Raw genomic sequence first — 16,448 nt, 5'->3', positions numbered from 1 at the left:
CACTTAAGGGACCTCACTTTTACCTCTCTCTCACATGCACTCCTCACGCATACATACATGCATCTCATGCACACAATGACTTAGTGGAAACTTGATTAAAAGTACTTAAGTAAAAGACCATGAAAATCATGCATAAGAACAAAAAAAAGAAAATGATTATTTTATTATTGGAACATTATGAAATTTAATTCCAAAAATGCTAAAAAAATTCAATTAAATGGCTATTAATCTGGGGATAGTTTAATTTAAAAAATAAAGTAGATTTCTTTCATGAATAAAGAGATTAAAGAGAAACACACTGTGATGGAATATCAGGAATGATCAAGAACTCTTTTTTTCCATCCTCACTTTCATAAATGTAGCTCAGAATCATTTCTGTATATTTAAGGAAATTCTCAGCTTCTTTCTACAACTGTAACTTTCAGGAAAACCATCTGCAGTCAGAGTATTGATGAGTTCTGAAAGTAAAAAGTCCATTAGTCACTTTCAGATAGATTGTCATACTAATCTCTTCACCTTTCACAGTAAGCAGATTGGTAAAAAACAAGCTTTTGCAATTTTGCTTGAAATTCAGGAAACAAGGAGAGAAAATAAGATACACAAAGCTAAGTAGCTTGCCAACATTTTCCAGTAAATCCTTTATAGAACAGTCACTGTTATCAAAACCCGAGGCAAAAAAAAGAAAAAAAAAACCTGAGCCAGAAGTGCCAAAAGAGTAGTATAAGTGCCAGGATCTTTTATATTTTTGTAATTCAGACACTTCAAAATATAGAAATTAATTGTGCTACTTTCCAATTGTGCACTAAATACTATTTTAACAAAATATTTCCTGTCAAAGTACCATCATGTTCTTGTTATTAGGAGACTAATAAAGATACACATTCATACAAGTTTTTATGCTCAAAGATGTAATTACTATTTTTAAGAGGTATCTTTCATTTTTAGACATGAATTAAATCTGATATTTTAAGGAATATTTTATAAAAAATATGACATGAAGTAATGCAGAAACACTGTTTCAATCTCCACTTTGTGTTCAAAAAGTACTTTGAACTTACCTCATGGGATTTTTCCCATTGTTTCGTATCAGATTAAACCAAGCGAAATTGAGACATTAATCATTTTGATCTACAAAAATGGCAATTTTATATGGTTTAATTTCTTACTGCACATGTATTTATTTGCTCCCCAACTGCAAGCAATTTGAATGTACAAGACTACACATTATTTGCTTTTCTATCTCAAGAACATAGCATGCAGGACTGACAAACAGCACATATACAATAAATGTTTATTATTCTCAACAAATGAATAAATGAACTGAATTCAGAATTCAATATTTAAAATAAATTGGTGAAGGAAGGGATGTTCTCCTTTCTGGGATGTGGCCCCAGTAAGGACAAATACCCCATTCAAAAGAAAGCAGAGGGTTGCTTTATTTTGCTTCATTTGTATTTTAAAGTTATGCTTCTACAAGGACAAATATCTGGATGACTGGCTATGTATTTTACCCTCCTATATAAATTTTAATGTGTGGATATAGTTTAAAAGTGAAACATAATTATAGTTAAAGAATTTCTACTCTTTTTACATACATTATATATTATACAAATAGAAACTATTCTAGTCTTGCCAGGTGTGATGGCATAACTTATATGTGAATTCTGTATTTAGATACTTATAATTTGCGGAAAATTATATTAATGAAGGAAACACTTATCTCATTAGCACTAAAGAAAATAGAATATAGTAATCTGTGGGGAAAATGCAATACAGAGAGGTTTTGGCTTAAGAAATTGGAAAATCCTCAAATTTTTCCCCATTTTTACTCCTGTAAAGATATCCTTATTGTCATATGATTTTAAAAAATTATACTCCTATATATTGTACAACATAGGAATACAACCAATATTTTATAATAAATGTAAATGGTTATAATCTTTAAAAATTGTGAAACAATATGTTGTATACCTGAAACACACAATCTACACCTCAATAAAAAGGTGTAGACATTATCTACACCTCAATAAAAAAATGATATTCCTTGTATTATTCTTGCCTATTCACCTGCATGCCTTTCTGTCTAAGCAAAACCTGCTTCTCCATGGCTGATAACAAGGCTTGTTTGTGAGATAAAGAGGGCTTCCCAGGTGGTGCTACTGATAAAGAACCCACCTGCCAAGGCAGGAAATATAAGAGACGCAGGTTTGATCCCTGGGTTGGGAAGATCCCCCGGAGAAGGGCACAGCAACCCACTCCAATATTCTTGCCTGAAGAATCCCATGGACAGAGGAGCGTGGCATAGGGTCCACAGGGTTGTAAAGAGTCGGATATGACTGAAGCGACTTAGCACACACATGAGATAAAGAACCTCGCCTGGTGATCATTCTTGCAGTGCCAGAAGAGTCCCCCAAAAGTGCTTGGTTAGGGAACTCTGGCAGTGGAGACATAACATAGGAACTTTCTGTTTATACTTATTAGCACTTATTCTATGCCTGGCATTGTACTAGGCAGTGTGCCTCAGCTTCAGGAACTTAGTGTGGAAGAGACAAAAAATAAACAACTTTCCCATCTATACCATCCAATAGTGATAAATAGAATGAATGAAAACCAACTCAGGTTAAAAGAATAGCATGTGAAGGTGGCTGCCCTTTAGGTAGGGTGGTCAAAAGAGGCCTCTCCAAAGAGGTGCTATCTGACCAGAGCCCTAGATGAAGCAAGGGAGTGAGACATGCAGATACCTGAAGGAGCCATGGAACAGCAACGATGGTGCCAGGTGCTACCTTGGAAATGTCTGGACATGGCACCAGAGTGCTGGCATTCAGTCAAACTGGTTTCTTTCAGGTTACTTTCAATCAGATTCTGTCCAACCAAGTCATCTGAAGTTCACCAGATTACTCTCTGGGAACTTTTCCATACACCATGTTCGCCTCCAAGAAAGACACTTCCTTTGGGCAGAGGAAAACATCTGGGGAAGTCAGTCTTGGGTCCTATATATTCCTGGCATTTTTTGCTAGTTCAACCTCCGTAGACAAGTGTAACCCAGTTTTCCATGGAATCACTACCCTCTAGAATCCAGATAAGGCTCTAGGGCTCTCTCTGAGCTCTGAAGCTGCCTCTAGAAACCCCAGAAAGCCACATCAGAGGTGAACCTGGTCAGGCAAAAAACCTTCTATGGAGCAGGCAGTGTAGGAGGGCTCTGCCTTGCACCAGGGCTCTCACACACTCACATCGGGGTTCACACACCCGCAGAGCCCGAGGAGACAGCAGTCAGTTTCACAACAGTGGAGTTCACTCATGCTTTCTTGTTCAGTAAGTCCTGTACCTTCTGGGGAAAATATAAAGATCAATAAAATATGTCAGTTCTCCAGTTTATGATTTAATGGATGAGATGGATAATGTTCCTGTAGTACTAAGTATTATGAGTGGTACATGGTCTAAGGAAGTATGAAAAAATAAGAGGCTGATTTCAGTTGGAGACATGAAATTAGGTTACTATGTAAAGTGTCCAACAAAGTGCCCAGCACTTAGTAAACACTCAATAATTTTTGGTTATTATACTACGATCAAGATTGGCTTCACATAGGAAGCAGCATTTGAGACAAGGTAGGATTGACAGACATATCATAGGATGCCCAGTTAAATATATATTCCAAATAAACAACAACAATAAATTTTTATTCTATGTCCAAATATTGCATGGGACATACTTACACTAAAATATATTCGATGCTTATCTGACATTCAAATTTAACTGGGCATCCTAGTTTTTTATTTGCTAAATCTGGCAACTCCTTAGAAAAGAAAATTTGATAAAGAGCAGGGAAATAAATTAGCAGGTCCAAAGTCACAGAAACTGAAAAGAAATAGTATTTTCATGGCACTTTATGTTTTCCAATAATTGTTAACACTTACTGAGTACTTACTATGTGGCAATCTGAGGGCTTTACAAAGATTAACTTACTTATTCTTCATAAAAATGTGTGGTAAGTTATCACTATGAGGAATCTGAGGCATAGAGAAGTAGAGTGCTTTGTCCAAATGGGAAATGGTGTAGCTGGGATTATGAATCTAGGATATTTGGCTTCAGGGGCTGCCTGTCCTAACCATTCTGGATAGAGGAAAGTCATCTCTGCTCACAGTAAGCTTATCGAAGCCCTTCAGGGTCAGTTCATCGTCAGAGTCAGTCAGAAGTCAGATCCACCAACCATCATTCCTACGTAAACTGAAACCTCAGTTGTCAAATCTCTACCTCCTGGTGGGCTATGGCTAGCCTGCCTCTGCCACCCTCTGTATTCTTTCATGTACTCCAATAGTAGGTCCTCCCATGTTCCCCCTTGCATTTCCAAAGTCACCCTGTTCCTGGAATGTGGAATTTTCCACGAACTGGGCTACCTTTGCAATAGCTTATCAGAAGCAAACAAGCTTGGGGAATTGAGCAAGAAATTCTAGGACAATAACCTTACAGAAGGAGCAAGGGATGCAGGGTGCTTGTTGACTGTCTCAATGGGACAAAGATAATGATTAATCAGACCTCCTGCAGATTTAAATGGGATGGGGACTGGGAGAGGAGGCAGTCTTCCTTTCTTTCAGCTGGGGTGCTCCTCTTGAGTCAGCCCTACCCACGGCAGAGATGTTTTCCGTGAGGGACCTCTGCCTGGTCCTGAGTTTGGTGGGCGCAGTTCAGGTATGGCCTTCTCTATTTCCTTTTCTCTTTCTCTCTGGTGTTTATTCCACAAAGAGCTTGCAGGTCTGAGTCAGCTATGTGTATGTCATCACACACTGCTGGCTTTATAAACTGTAGCCTGTGGAGGCAAGTTCCCAGATGGGACTGACATCTCAAGAATCCAGGGAATATAATCCTAAGAGACAGACTTAGCGGGACCAAAGTGTATAAATTCACAAGGGAAGCTTCTGCACCTGTAGCTTGGTTTTATATTGTTTGTTTGTTTGTTTTAAAGAGAAGAAGTCTTTGCTATCTTTGTTGCTGTAAAGCCTTGGGATTGCTAGCTAACAGAACATTCTTATGATAAGAATTTTTAACATAATTATTAATTTCTATTTGCCCATAACAAGCAGAACAATGGTTTACTGTAGTTTTTCTAAAAGTTTGCTTTTGTGTTTAAGACAAACAAAAGAAAATTAGCTATTTTTTGAAAACATATTACACAGTAAAATCAGAAGAGATTAATTGACAAAGCAATATACTTTCTGGAAGCAATTGTATTCTTTTAAGATAATCACAAATACTGCAATAATTTCTAAAGTTTGACTACAGAGATCTACACAAAAGAAGAGAAACTTCATTCAACAATACTTTTGAAACACATTAATCTTATGAAAACATGATAAATCTATTCTAAAAATTCAGTTACTTCCAGACTGTGAACTATCCTGGTTTATTTCTTTCTCTTTACTGCTTATAAACCCTACCAGAGTAGAAGAAACTAAAGAGCATTCCTAACATAATTTTCTCCCTTACAGTAAGCAATAAATAGTCATTTTTTTTAGGAAATAAGACTAATGTCATTTGCTAAAGTTATATTTTGCATAATGCATAAATTTCATTTATTTCTCCACTATTGGCATAAATATCTAATTTTTGCCTGTTTTTATTATCTTGCCACTTTATTCCAAAGTATGTCTAAATTTATAATTTTATTTTTTTTAAACAAAAAGATTGTACTTGTTCCTTTAAACAAATTGCTCTTGATTGCTTGAATTCACATTACTATTATTGGGTTTTTTTTTTAATGAGACAGAAAATACTAATTATAAAAATAAACTACTAAGGGCTTCCCTAGTGACTCAGTGGTAAAGAATTCACCTGCCAATGCAGGAGACGCAAGAAATGCAGGTTCAATGCCTGGTCTGGGAAGATCACACATGCCGCAGAGCAACTAAGCCCATACTCCAGAACTACTGGGCCTGTGCTCGAGAGCCTGGGAACCGCAACTACTGCAGCCAGAAAGCCCTAGAGCCTGCGCTCCACAAGAGAACCCACAGCCACGCACACCATAAGTGGAGAGTATTCCCAAAACTAGAGAAAAGCCAGCACAGAGAAAATAAGTAAATAAAATTGTAACAAAAATAAACTACTGAGATTAAGATAGTCACAAAACTCCCTGCAAGTTGGTGGTACAAAATAAAAATAGTTAAAACCTAAAATCAACATTGATGTATTAAGTTATACCATCTAGTTGGAAGAATATTTATATATCCTATTTCACTCATTGATCACAATATAAATTTTTAAAAAATTTGTATTTCTAATTAGAAGATGTTCCAAAAAAGCTGTCAATCTTGGACTGTTTTTTTTTCTTTCAGTATATTTTTCATTTCAAATAAAAGAAATTATTATGTGAGTAACCCCAAAAGCATTTCTGAATCTGAATTGGCCACATATGTGTCCTTGATATATGCTTGCTCAAATTTTGGACCCATAAGGTCATTGCAGATATTTGAAGGAGACATAGACCTGAAGTATAGGTTTTTTCCTACTAAAACAGGAGTTAGAGGAGAGGGAACTCTTGAGTTTCTCCATTATTTTTCTATCTCCAGATATGAATGAAAATGTAAAAGTAAATTTTAACTGTTTGTTTATTAAATAATTTTTCTTTTATAACAGATCCTTTAAAACTCCTAACATTTACTAAAGGTTTCATTAGTGTCAAACACAGTTAAGGTTTACACACTAATCTCCTTTAACCTCACAACTCCACAAAATGGACCTTAAGGATTTTCACCCAAAAGATAAGAAAACTGAAGCTTATAGAGCTCCTTGGATCCCTTGCTTAGGATTTATAGGCATACCAGTGTCTCCTCTTTATCTGCTTAAAGATCACCTCTCTCTTTTGTGTGTGTTTATAAATCCTTAAAGGCAGCAGATGGTAGTGATCCTGCCAGTGGTGAATTTCTAACTGAAGGAGGAGGGGTGCGTGGCCCAAGACTTGTGGAAAGACAGCAATCTACCTGCAAAGAGACAGGCTGGCCCTTCTGCGCTGATGAAGACTGGGTGAGCCATGGGCACAGGGACGGGGGCAGGAGAGTCCTTTCCTGGGCCCATGGGTCGAATCAGGACGTCCTTCCTGGCCTGCTGGCAGTGCACGCGAGCTGCCACTTCAGGCCACTGAAAACTCGTCCAGTAGGAAAAGACCTAACTAACCTACAGAGCAAATAAAAGAAGACAAGTGGAAGAGAACCTAGTCCTGAGAGCACTGCTTAAACTACCTCCCGGACTCTGGGTCATTAGTGGGATTAACAGATTGGATTTTAGTTGCATGTTCAGGAAAGTACTAGGAACCTGAGTACTAGGGCCTCCAGATTTCAAGGGTCCTAATTTGTGGTGAAGCAGACCCTCATTCCAAAATTTCTTTATGATCTGTGACTAGCCCTCTTAAAGTATTTTAGGTCAAGAAATGATCTGAAGAGACTGAAGAGGAGAACAGTGGGGGCTCACGGAAACCTGCAAAATTTTACTAGATCTGAGAGACAGACTATTTTATTAATTTTTTTTTTAAATTTACTGAAGTGTAGTCAATTTACAATATTGTGTTAATTTCTATTATATAGCAAAGTGACTTAGTAATACATATGTATATTCTTTGTCACACCCTTTTCCATTATGAGTTATCAAAGGATATTGACTACAGTCCCTAGTACTATACAGTAGGACTTTACTGTTTACCCATCTTGCATATACTAATTTACATCTGCTAATCCTAGACTCCCAATCCATCCCTCCTCCACCCTCCCTCCCCCTTGGCACCCATAAGTCCATTTCTAGAGATAGACTCTTAAATTTTCCTCCTCATTTCCAGGGTGAAAAATGCCCTTCTGGCTGCAGAATGAAAGGGTTGATTGATGAAGTCAATCAAGATTTTACAAGCAGAATAAATAAACTAAGAGATTCACTATTTAATTATCAGAAGAACAATAAAGACTCTAATACACTGACCAAGAACATAGTGGAACTTTTGGGAGGAGATTTTGCCAAAGCTAACAGTAAGTATTACAGTTAGTGCATACAACAAAAACAACAAAAATCAGAAAAAAAAATCAGAAATAGATAGGGTGTCTCTTTGTAACAACTGTGATTTTATTCCAGGTTACATTAAGCAGAAACACATATCTTTATGATATCCCTGAATTTTAAGGAGGGACCTTGTTTTTGTTGTTTTTGTCATGTAAAACAAGTTGGTTTAGCATTATTTTAGGTCACAAAGTCAATCAGAATTTTGGACTGAAGACTAGAATTTGTGTTCTTTTTCAAGAGTATATTGTGCAAGTAAGATGAGCCCAACATTTTGAGTAGATATTTCTGTTTCTGCCTTACAAAGGAGAGTACTGAGAGGTCAAGGGACTTGCCCAAAGGCACAAAACTCTCATGTGGGGGGGCTGGGAGTGCAATACAGACTCCACCAAGCTTCTTATGAAGTGTTTTGCTTTTTTTTAAAATGTGGAGTCATGCTCTCTCTTTCTCCCATGCCTAGCACTAAGTCTCATTAGAACCAGGAAACTTCAGACTTGCTCTGGGCATGAGCAGTAAGACTCCAGCTCATGAAACCTTGCCTTCACTCTTTATATCACTGGGAGACTCAGCTAATTAATTTTATGGAGCAAGAGCAACTGGCAAGTGAATGATCCTGCTGACTTATAAAAAAAGAAAGTTTACAAACAATTTCAAAACTATAGCTGGGAAGAAAACCTTTTCAGTAAGAAAATCCAAGAATATATTCAAGTTCCTTGATTAAGGATATAATGAAATAATTGGAATATGATTAAACATTATTTTATCTCAAAAAATTATCTTTAAAATTTCAGAGATTTACTTGAAGAATGCACCTTAATTGATATTCATGGATAACTGCAGGATATTGTCCAAATATCAAACATTTAATAGATTTGAAAATCACAAATTAAATGTTCAGAGAAGAAACTATTATAGAAGTAAAATGGGGAATATCCATAAGCAAACTTTCTTCTTTTTCTGACTAATACAAGCAAATCACTCAGCAGCTACTTCAGTATCCATATTTACCATTTCAGACAATGATAATACATTTAACCAAGTATCAGAAGATCTGAGAAGCAGAATTGAGATCCTGAGGCGCAAAGTCATAGAACAAGTACAACATATCAACCTTCTGCAGAAAAATGTCAGAGATCAACTGGTAGATATGAAACGATTGGAGGTGAGTAACTATGTGACTCTGACTTCAGATTTCCTTGTTGTTGAGTAGCAAGGAAAGGAAGGCAATAGTCATTCATTAAATGCATACTTTACATAGAGCAATGTGTTATAGATATTACCTACCTACAAAGTAGGTATTATGGATTCACTCTACAGGTGAAAAAACAAGCTCAGTGCTATTAAGTAAAATTTCCAAGGGCATGTAAAATTGTAATTTCAAAAGCAAATATTCAGTCTTTGCTTGTCTTATTCCAAGCCCTGCTGGTCCCTAACACCACCATGTCTCTGAGTCTTCAGCCTCAGTCTCACAGAGGATCACATCATTAATGTTTCCTTTGGAGGGAATAGTACTTTCCTCTTGATCTGTTCTAAGTATAAGATACATCCAGATAGCTCCTATTGCTTATATCCTGGCCAGCCTTACGATACCCAGTGTTTCTTCCACTGAGGATGGAGTATTGGTTGGCAGGTCTCCTAGTCAAACAAGTAAAACCAATTTCCAAAAAGTAAGTTAATTACTAAGAACTCAACAGGCAGTTCATTTACAGCTACCTTTTTTCTTTATCTTTCCTCCCTCTCTCCAGGTGGACATTGATATTAAGATCCGATCTTGCAAAGGGTCATGCAGTAGGGCTCTAGAACATAAGGTAGATCTGGAGGACTATAAAGATCAGCAGAAGACACTTGAACAGGTTATTGCCATAGACTTACTTCCCTCTAGAGACGTTCAATACTTACCACTGATAAAAATGAGTGCAGCTACAGGCCCTGTTTCCAGAGAGTTCAAGAAGCAGCTTCAAGAGGTCCCTTCAGAATGGAAGGCACTGTTGGAAATGCAGCAGACGAAAATGGTGTTGGAAACTTTTGGTGAAGACGGACATGCCAGAGGAGACTCTGTATCTCACGGAACAGGATTAGCACCAGAAAGGCCCAGGAGGCCTGGAATCAGTAGTACTGGAAATGTGAACCCTGGGAGCTATGGATCTGGAGGTAGTGGCACCTGGAACACCGGCCGCCCCGAGCCCGGAAGTGCTGGCACCTGGAACACCGGCCGCCCCGAGCCCGGAAGTGCTGGCACCTGGAACACCGGCCGCCCCGAGCCCGGAAGTGCTGGCACCTGGAACACCGGCCGCCCCGAGCCCGGAAGTGCTGGCACCTGGAACACCGGCCGCCCCGAGCCCGGAAGTGCTGGCACCTGGAACACCGGCCGCCCCGAGCCCGGAAGTGCTGGCACCTGGAACACCGGTCGCCCCGAGCCCGGAAGTGCTGGCACCTGGAACACCGGCCGCCCCGAGCCCGGAAGTGCTGGCACTTGGAATACTGGAAGCTCTGGATCTTCAAGTTTTAGGCCAGATAGCTCAGGTCATGGGAACACTAGGCCTTCCAGCCCAGACTGGGGTACCTTTAGAGAGGAAGGAAGTGTAAGTTCAGGGACAAAGAAAGAGTTCCACACAGGTAAACTTGTCACTACTAAAGGAGAAAAAGAGCTTCTAATTGGTAATGAGGGGGTCTCCTCTGGTCACACAACCACCACTCGTCGTTCATGCTCTAAAGTCATTACAAAGACTGTTACAAATGCCGACGGTCGCACAGAAACGACCAAAGAAGTGGTAAAGTCTGAAGATGGTTCTGACTGTGGTGACGCAGACTTAGACTGGCACCGTACTTTGTCCGTGAGGGGTAACCTAGATGATTTCTTTTCTAGAAACAGTGATGGTTTCTTCACCCATAAGTTACACGAGTTTGACGGTAAGACAGGCTTAGAATCCGGTGTTCCAGCCTTAGAGGAATTTGGCTCTTCCAGTGGTAAAACTTCAACTCAGAGCAAACAGTTTGTAAGCAGTAGCACAACTATCAACAGAGGTGGCTCCGCGATTGAAAGCAAGAGCTTTAAAATGGCAGATGAGGCCGAAAGCGTAGAAGATCTTGGCCTTAAAGGAGCACATGCCACCCAGAAAGGCCATGCTAAAGCTCGTCCTGCCAGAGGTATCCACACTTCTCCTTTGGGGAAGCCTTCCCTGACCCCCTAGACTAAGTTCATTACTCCTGCAACGTGTCTCCCATAGCACCTTTTACTTCTTTCTTAGTCCTCTATCATGCTTAATTGAAATTCATGGTTTTGTTTATTTGTGTGTGTGTGTGTGTGTGTGTGTGTGTGTGTGCACGTGCACGCTAGACTGTAAGTGCCATGGGGGCAGGGACTTTGTCTATCATGTTCACTTCTGTATTCCCAAACGCCTAGCAGTGTGGAATCAGCATTCAATAAATACGGTGTTAAATGAATGAATTAATTAGTCCCTCTGGAACTTAATTTTAAATTTGTTTATTCAAATTCTTTTACCACTCAAAATGTGTGCTGTTGGAAATTGTCTCTACATATTAGTCATATTTTTAGGGTATGGCTCAGGTGACTTTGAGATCAGGTTGAAAATAAGTGATATTGGTACTAAATGCTAAGATATCTTTGCTGATTACTTGCCATTAATCAGTATGTACAAGTGAAATTACAAATTCATTGACAAAAAGCCCCCTTGCAATTTGTACATATAAATGCTATTGACTTGCATAAGTTCCATCCCTGTGTAAGCACATCCTTTCTCTATAAAGAGAAGGAAGAATGGAAGGAAGGGAGGGAAAGGAAGCCATTTACCTTCATTTAATCTAGGCCATTTAACTTTGTAAAGTTAAATGAGAGAAATTTCTTCCAACCAGCTTAATTTTTTTTTTTTTTAGACTGTTATGATGTCCTCCAAACACATCCTTCAGGTGCCCAAAGTGGCATTTTCAGTATCAAGCTACCAGGATCCAGTAAAATTTTTTCTGTTTATTGCGATCAAGAGACCAGTTTGGGAGGATGGCTTTTGATTCAGCAAAGAATGGATGGATCACTGAATTTTAACCGAACCTGGCAAGACTACAAGAGAGGTTTTGGCAGCCTAAATGACAAGGGAGAAGGAGAATTCTGGCTAGGCAACGAATACCTCCACTTACTAACCCTGAGGGGCTCCATCCTTCGGGTTGAACTAGAAGACTGGGCTGGGAAAGGGGCTTATGCAGAATATCACTTGAGGGTAGGCTCTGAGGCAGAGGGCTATGCCCTGGATGTCTCTTCTTACAATGGCACAGCAGGTGATGCTCTCATTGAGGGTTCTGTGGAGGAAGGGACAGAGTACACTTCTCACACTGGCATGCAGTTCAGCACCTTCGACAGGGATGCAGACAAGTGGGAAGACAACTGCGCCGAAGTCTACGGAGGAGGCTGGTGGTACAACAACTGCCAGGCAGCCAACCTCAATGGCATCTACTACCCTGGTGGCTCCTATGACCCCAGGGACAACAGTCCCTATGAGATTGAGAATGGCGTGGTCTGGGTCCCCTTCAGGGGTGCAGATTACTCTCTCAGGGCTGCTCGTATGAAGATCCGGCCCTTGGGACATAACAGGCTGACAGGGGGGGAGTGAGAGGACTCCACTGAGTGAAGAAGAGAAACAATTAAGGAAGAGAAAGGAGTTGAGATTCTTTACAGCCTACTAAAATTTCTCAGGTGCTATTTTATTGTCCTTTGTACTGTAGCTAAATGTAACTGAGACCTAGTAGTGTTTATAAAATAAAGTTATATGAGTTTTTAATCTTTAAAATAGCTCCGTGGGCTTTAAAATTTGTATTAAAATGCACCAAGGGACACACAGTACATCAGTAAGAGGAAGTGAGGTGGAAGGTCCTCTCTGCAACACTTAAGGGTGTAGTTTTGAGAATGTTTCCATTTCATACCACGCAAAGTCACAGGGTCATTGTAAAGCAAAAAGTAGTTTCATCTATTCTACTTGAATAGTTTTAAACTAATATCTTAAGTTGAAAATCACTGGACTGAACAACGACTGGCCTTTGTTTAGGAATTTACAAGTTACTAAGTACATTGATCTCCTCTGTTGGCAAGCAAATCCAGCAAGGCAGAAGGAGAGAAAACTATCTACATATTAAGACTTCCAATGAAGACCTTAATGCACATTAAAATTTTCCCCCAGAATCTAACCAATTTCTTTCAGAAAATATGTGGAAAAAAGCATTTAAAATCTTTTAAATATTTACAAGTAGTCCAAACACATTGAACTTAACACCTTAATAAAAAATACCCACAGTTTTCATTTCATTTCATTTTTCACTAATCATAAAGTTTGTTCTGTGATGTATTACTTATTATTATTAAGTAAAACATTTTTGAAACCACCTCAATATGATCTATATAAATATAGTCATACATTCAATATATTTACATTGGTCAGTATTTTATTTCACCTAAGTTGCATCTTTGGTGGCCTTGGCTACTGGCCCCAATTTTTAACTCACATTTTCTTCTAGTGAGAATCACTTGCCACTTACCCTTGAAAATGTATTAAAATATCACAAGCATATTGGGATCCCTGTACATTGCTCTCACTTGCATAGTTTCCATCCCAATGAAAATGCATCCTTTCTCCTAGGAAGGGAAGAAGGGGAAGGAAGGATGGGAGGGAGAGAGGGAGAAGAAAGAAGGAGGGACGGAGGAGGGGCAGGAAGAAGGAACGGGCTCGGGGTGGTGCCTGGGGAAGTGGAAAAAAGGTAACCAAAAGAGCTTGCAAATGAGTCACATATAATGGTCCAATATTCTTGCATTTCCTTATGTGCAGCTGAAAATCCTTGCTACAAATAAGTGACTCCCTCCAAATCTTTATATAGATGGCTAAGAGCTCCTTCAGAATTTAAAAGGATTTTCATTTATTTCAGACATTAGTGTGTCATATTATTTCTATGTCTACCTTCTTAGATATATCTACCCACACATTTGCCTACACACAATTTGATTGGAAGTAGAAGTATTTTATTTTCCAGAAATCACACTATTAGGGACAGAATTGGTCTCCAAATGAAAGTGACTGTGAAGGGCCATTTTCTCCATCTACCTCTTTAAACTATTTCTCTCTCGCTTTCTGGTATCCCACACCCTCCTGTCTTACCTCTCTCAGCCTGTAATTTGCAATTCCAGCTCAGATCACTCCTTAAAGGTAGGAGCTTTTCATTGCAACAACTTTAGTACTCATTTTTATCAGTTGGAATTAGGTTTGACACATGTGGCTTAAATAAGACAGAAACCTCTACAGAAATATGGCCCCATGAAATCCTGAGGAAGCCATCATCCTAATAAATAACTTTCACCCTCAAGTTTACCTCATGGCCCAAATATTTTGTCTTGGGCAGTCTGGAGGAGGAGAGACAGAGGAGAAAGAGGTAGTTTGTCTCTTTTAAGGAACTCTCCAGGATGTTCCATAGAGCATATCCACTAAATCCCATAAGTCACAAAGACAGGCCAAGTGGCCAGAAGGGTCAAGATGCCTTGCTTATTTGCTGGGTTACAAAACTATCCTGATTAAAATGAGGAAGACAGGGAGGATAGAAGTTATGAGAAGCAATCAGCCATCACAGCCAGACCAGTTTCTCACTCTGCAATGTTTTCTCCTTAGATGATTTGACAATTGCTACAGCTCCAGTTACCATCAATAAGCTGTTGATAACTTAATCTAATCTATATTTTTCAACTAATACTGAACACATTCAGTTAAATATTTCTCATTAATCTAAGATTAACTAATTACTTTCCCATCAAAACCTATTGCCTTACTCTAGTTCTTATTTTAGTTATAGACCTCACTAGCCCTCCTGTTCCTTAATCTAGAAAAATTGGTCTCCTCAGCTTCTATGCTTCCTTTGAATCAATTATCCAGTCTACTCCCAAATTATATTCAACTCTAAAAATGGTCATTGTTACAACACGTTTATGCTCTTTTGTTATCTCCTGTTAATCTTTTCTCTTTCAAGCTGTGTAACAGTCTGTTAACCTCATCAGTTCAGTTCAGTTCAGTCACTCAGTCGTGTGCAACTCTTTGTGACCCCATGAATCGCAAATTTGTTTATTTGATGAGATATTTTAGCTTATTTACTAAATATATAATAAATTCATTGTGATATTTTGCATTTTAATGATCACACATAATTGTGTCCTGGTGATTTGTTAAATTATTTTAAAAATAGTTTAGTATGTACTAATATAACAGGAGCAGACTTGAGGAATTCAAATGTCTAAGTATTTCATTACCTCTAAATTATTCCTATTTAGTTATTCTTTTTTAATGGAGATAATTATATCTTTTTAATATATTATTTGTTTTGATCATAAGCTGGAGACATATAAAAGACCATTTCAAAAGTTATTTAGTTTTTTTTCCATTTATTTTTATTAGTTGGAAGCTAATTACTTTACAATATTATAGTGGTTTTTGCCATACATTGACATAATCAGCCATGATTTACATGTGTTCCCCATCCCTATCCCCCCTCCTACCTCCCTCTCCATCCCATCCCTCTGGGTCTTCCCAGTGCTTTTTTAAATAACTTTATCTGCAAACAAAAAGATAATATTTTTCCTATGGGACAAGGAACTTGCAAAGCCTCACTTCATTTTAAGAGTAAAAAGAACCCATGTTGAAAACTCCACTAACAGTTTTATGCCAGTGATAATTTATCTACATACCACTTCAATAAATATTTTGTTTCCTAAGACTAGATATGTGTACCTTTTACTGACCATTAAAAACCATCAGTTCAGTTCAGTTCACTCACTCAGTCATGTCCAACTCTTTGCAACCCCATGAATCGCAGCAGGCCAGGCCTCCCTGTCTATCGCCAACTCCCGGAGTTTACTCAAACCCATGTCCATCGAGTCGGTGATGCCATCCAGACATCTCATCCTCTGTCATCCCCTTCTCCTCCTGCCCCCAATCCCTCCCAGCATCAGGGTCTTTTCAAATGAGTTAACTCTTCACATGAGGTGGCCATATTATTGGAGTTTCAGCTTCAGCATCAGTCCTACCAGTGAACATCCAGGACTGATCTCCTTTAGGATGGACTGGTTGGATTTCCTTACAGTTCAAGGGACTCTCAACAGTCTTCTCCAACATCACAGTTCAAAAGCATCAATTCTTCGGTGCTCAGCTTTCTTCACAGTTCAGCTCTCACATCCATACACAACCACTGGAAAAACCATAGCCTTGACTAGACGGACCTTTGTTGGCAAAGTAATGTCTCTGCTTCTTAATAAGCTGTCTAAGTTGGTCATAACTTTCCTTCCAAGGAGTAAGCATCTTTTAATTTCATGGCTGCAATCACTATCTGCAGTGATTTTGGAGTCCCCAAAAATCAAATCTGACTGTTTCCACTGTTT

General features: G+C 38.8%; 1 protein-coding gene across 1 annotated transcript; it reads left to right on the top strand.

Annotated features, from left to right (window-relative positions):
- Positions 1-4,633: 4,633 nt before the first annotated feature.
- Positions 4,634-11,298, top strand: FGA (fibrinogen alpha chain). The gene is made up of 6 exons (XM_065904815.1): positions 4,634-4,678; positions 6,881-7,015; positions 7,821-8,004; positions 9,049-9,194; positions 9,778-10,155; positions 10,216-11,298. The coding sequence occupies exons 1-6, from the start codon at positions 4,634-4,636 to the stop codon at positions 11,221-11,223; spliced, it is 1,896 nt and encodes a 631-aa protein (XP_065760887.1). The 3' UTR covers positions 11,224-11,298.
- The last annotated feature ends 5,150 nt before the right edge of the window (positions 11,299-16,448 follow it).

The sequence above is a fragment of the Muntiacus reevesi genome, chromosome 13 (assembly GCF_963930625.1).
Source record: "Muntiacus reevesi chromosome 13, mMunRee1.1, whole genome shotgun sequence".
In the NCBI taxonomy this organism is placed as follows: Eukaryota; Metazoa; Chordata; class Mammalia; order Artiodactyla; family Cervidae; genus Muntiacus; species Muntiacus reevesi.
This window is presented reverse-complemented; position numbering and strand designations above follow the sequence as displayed.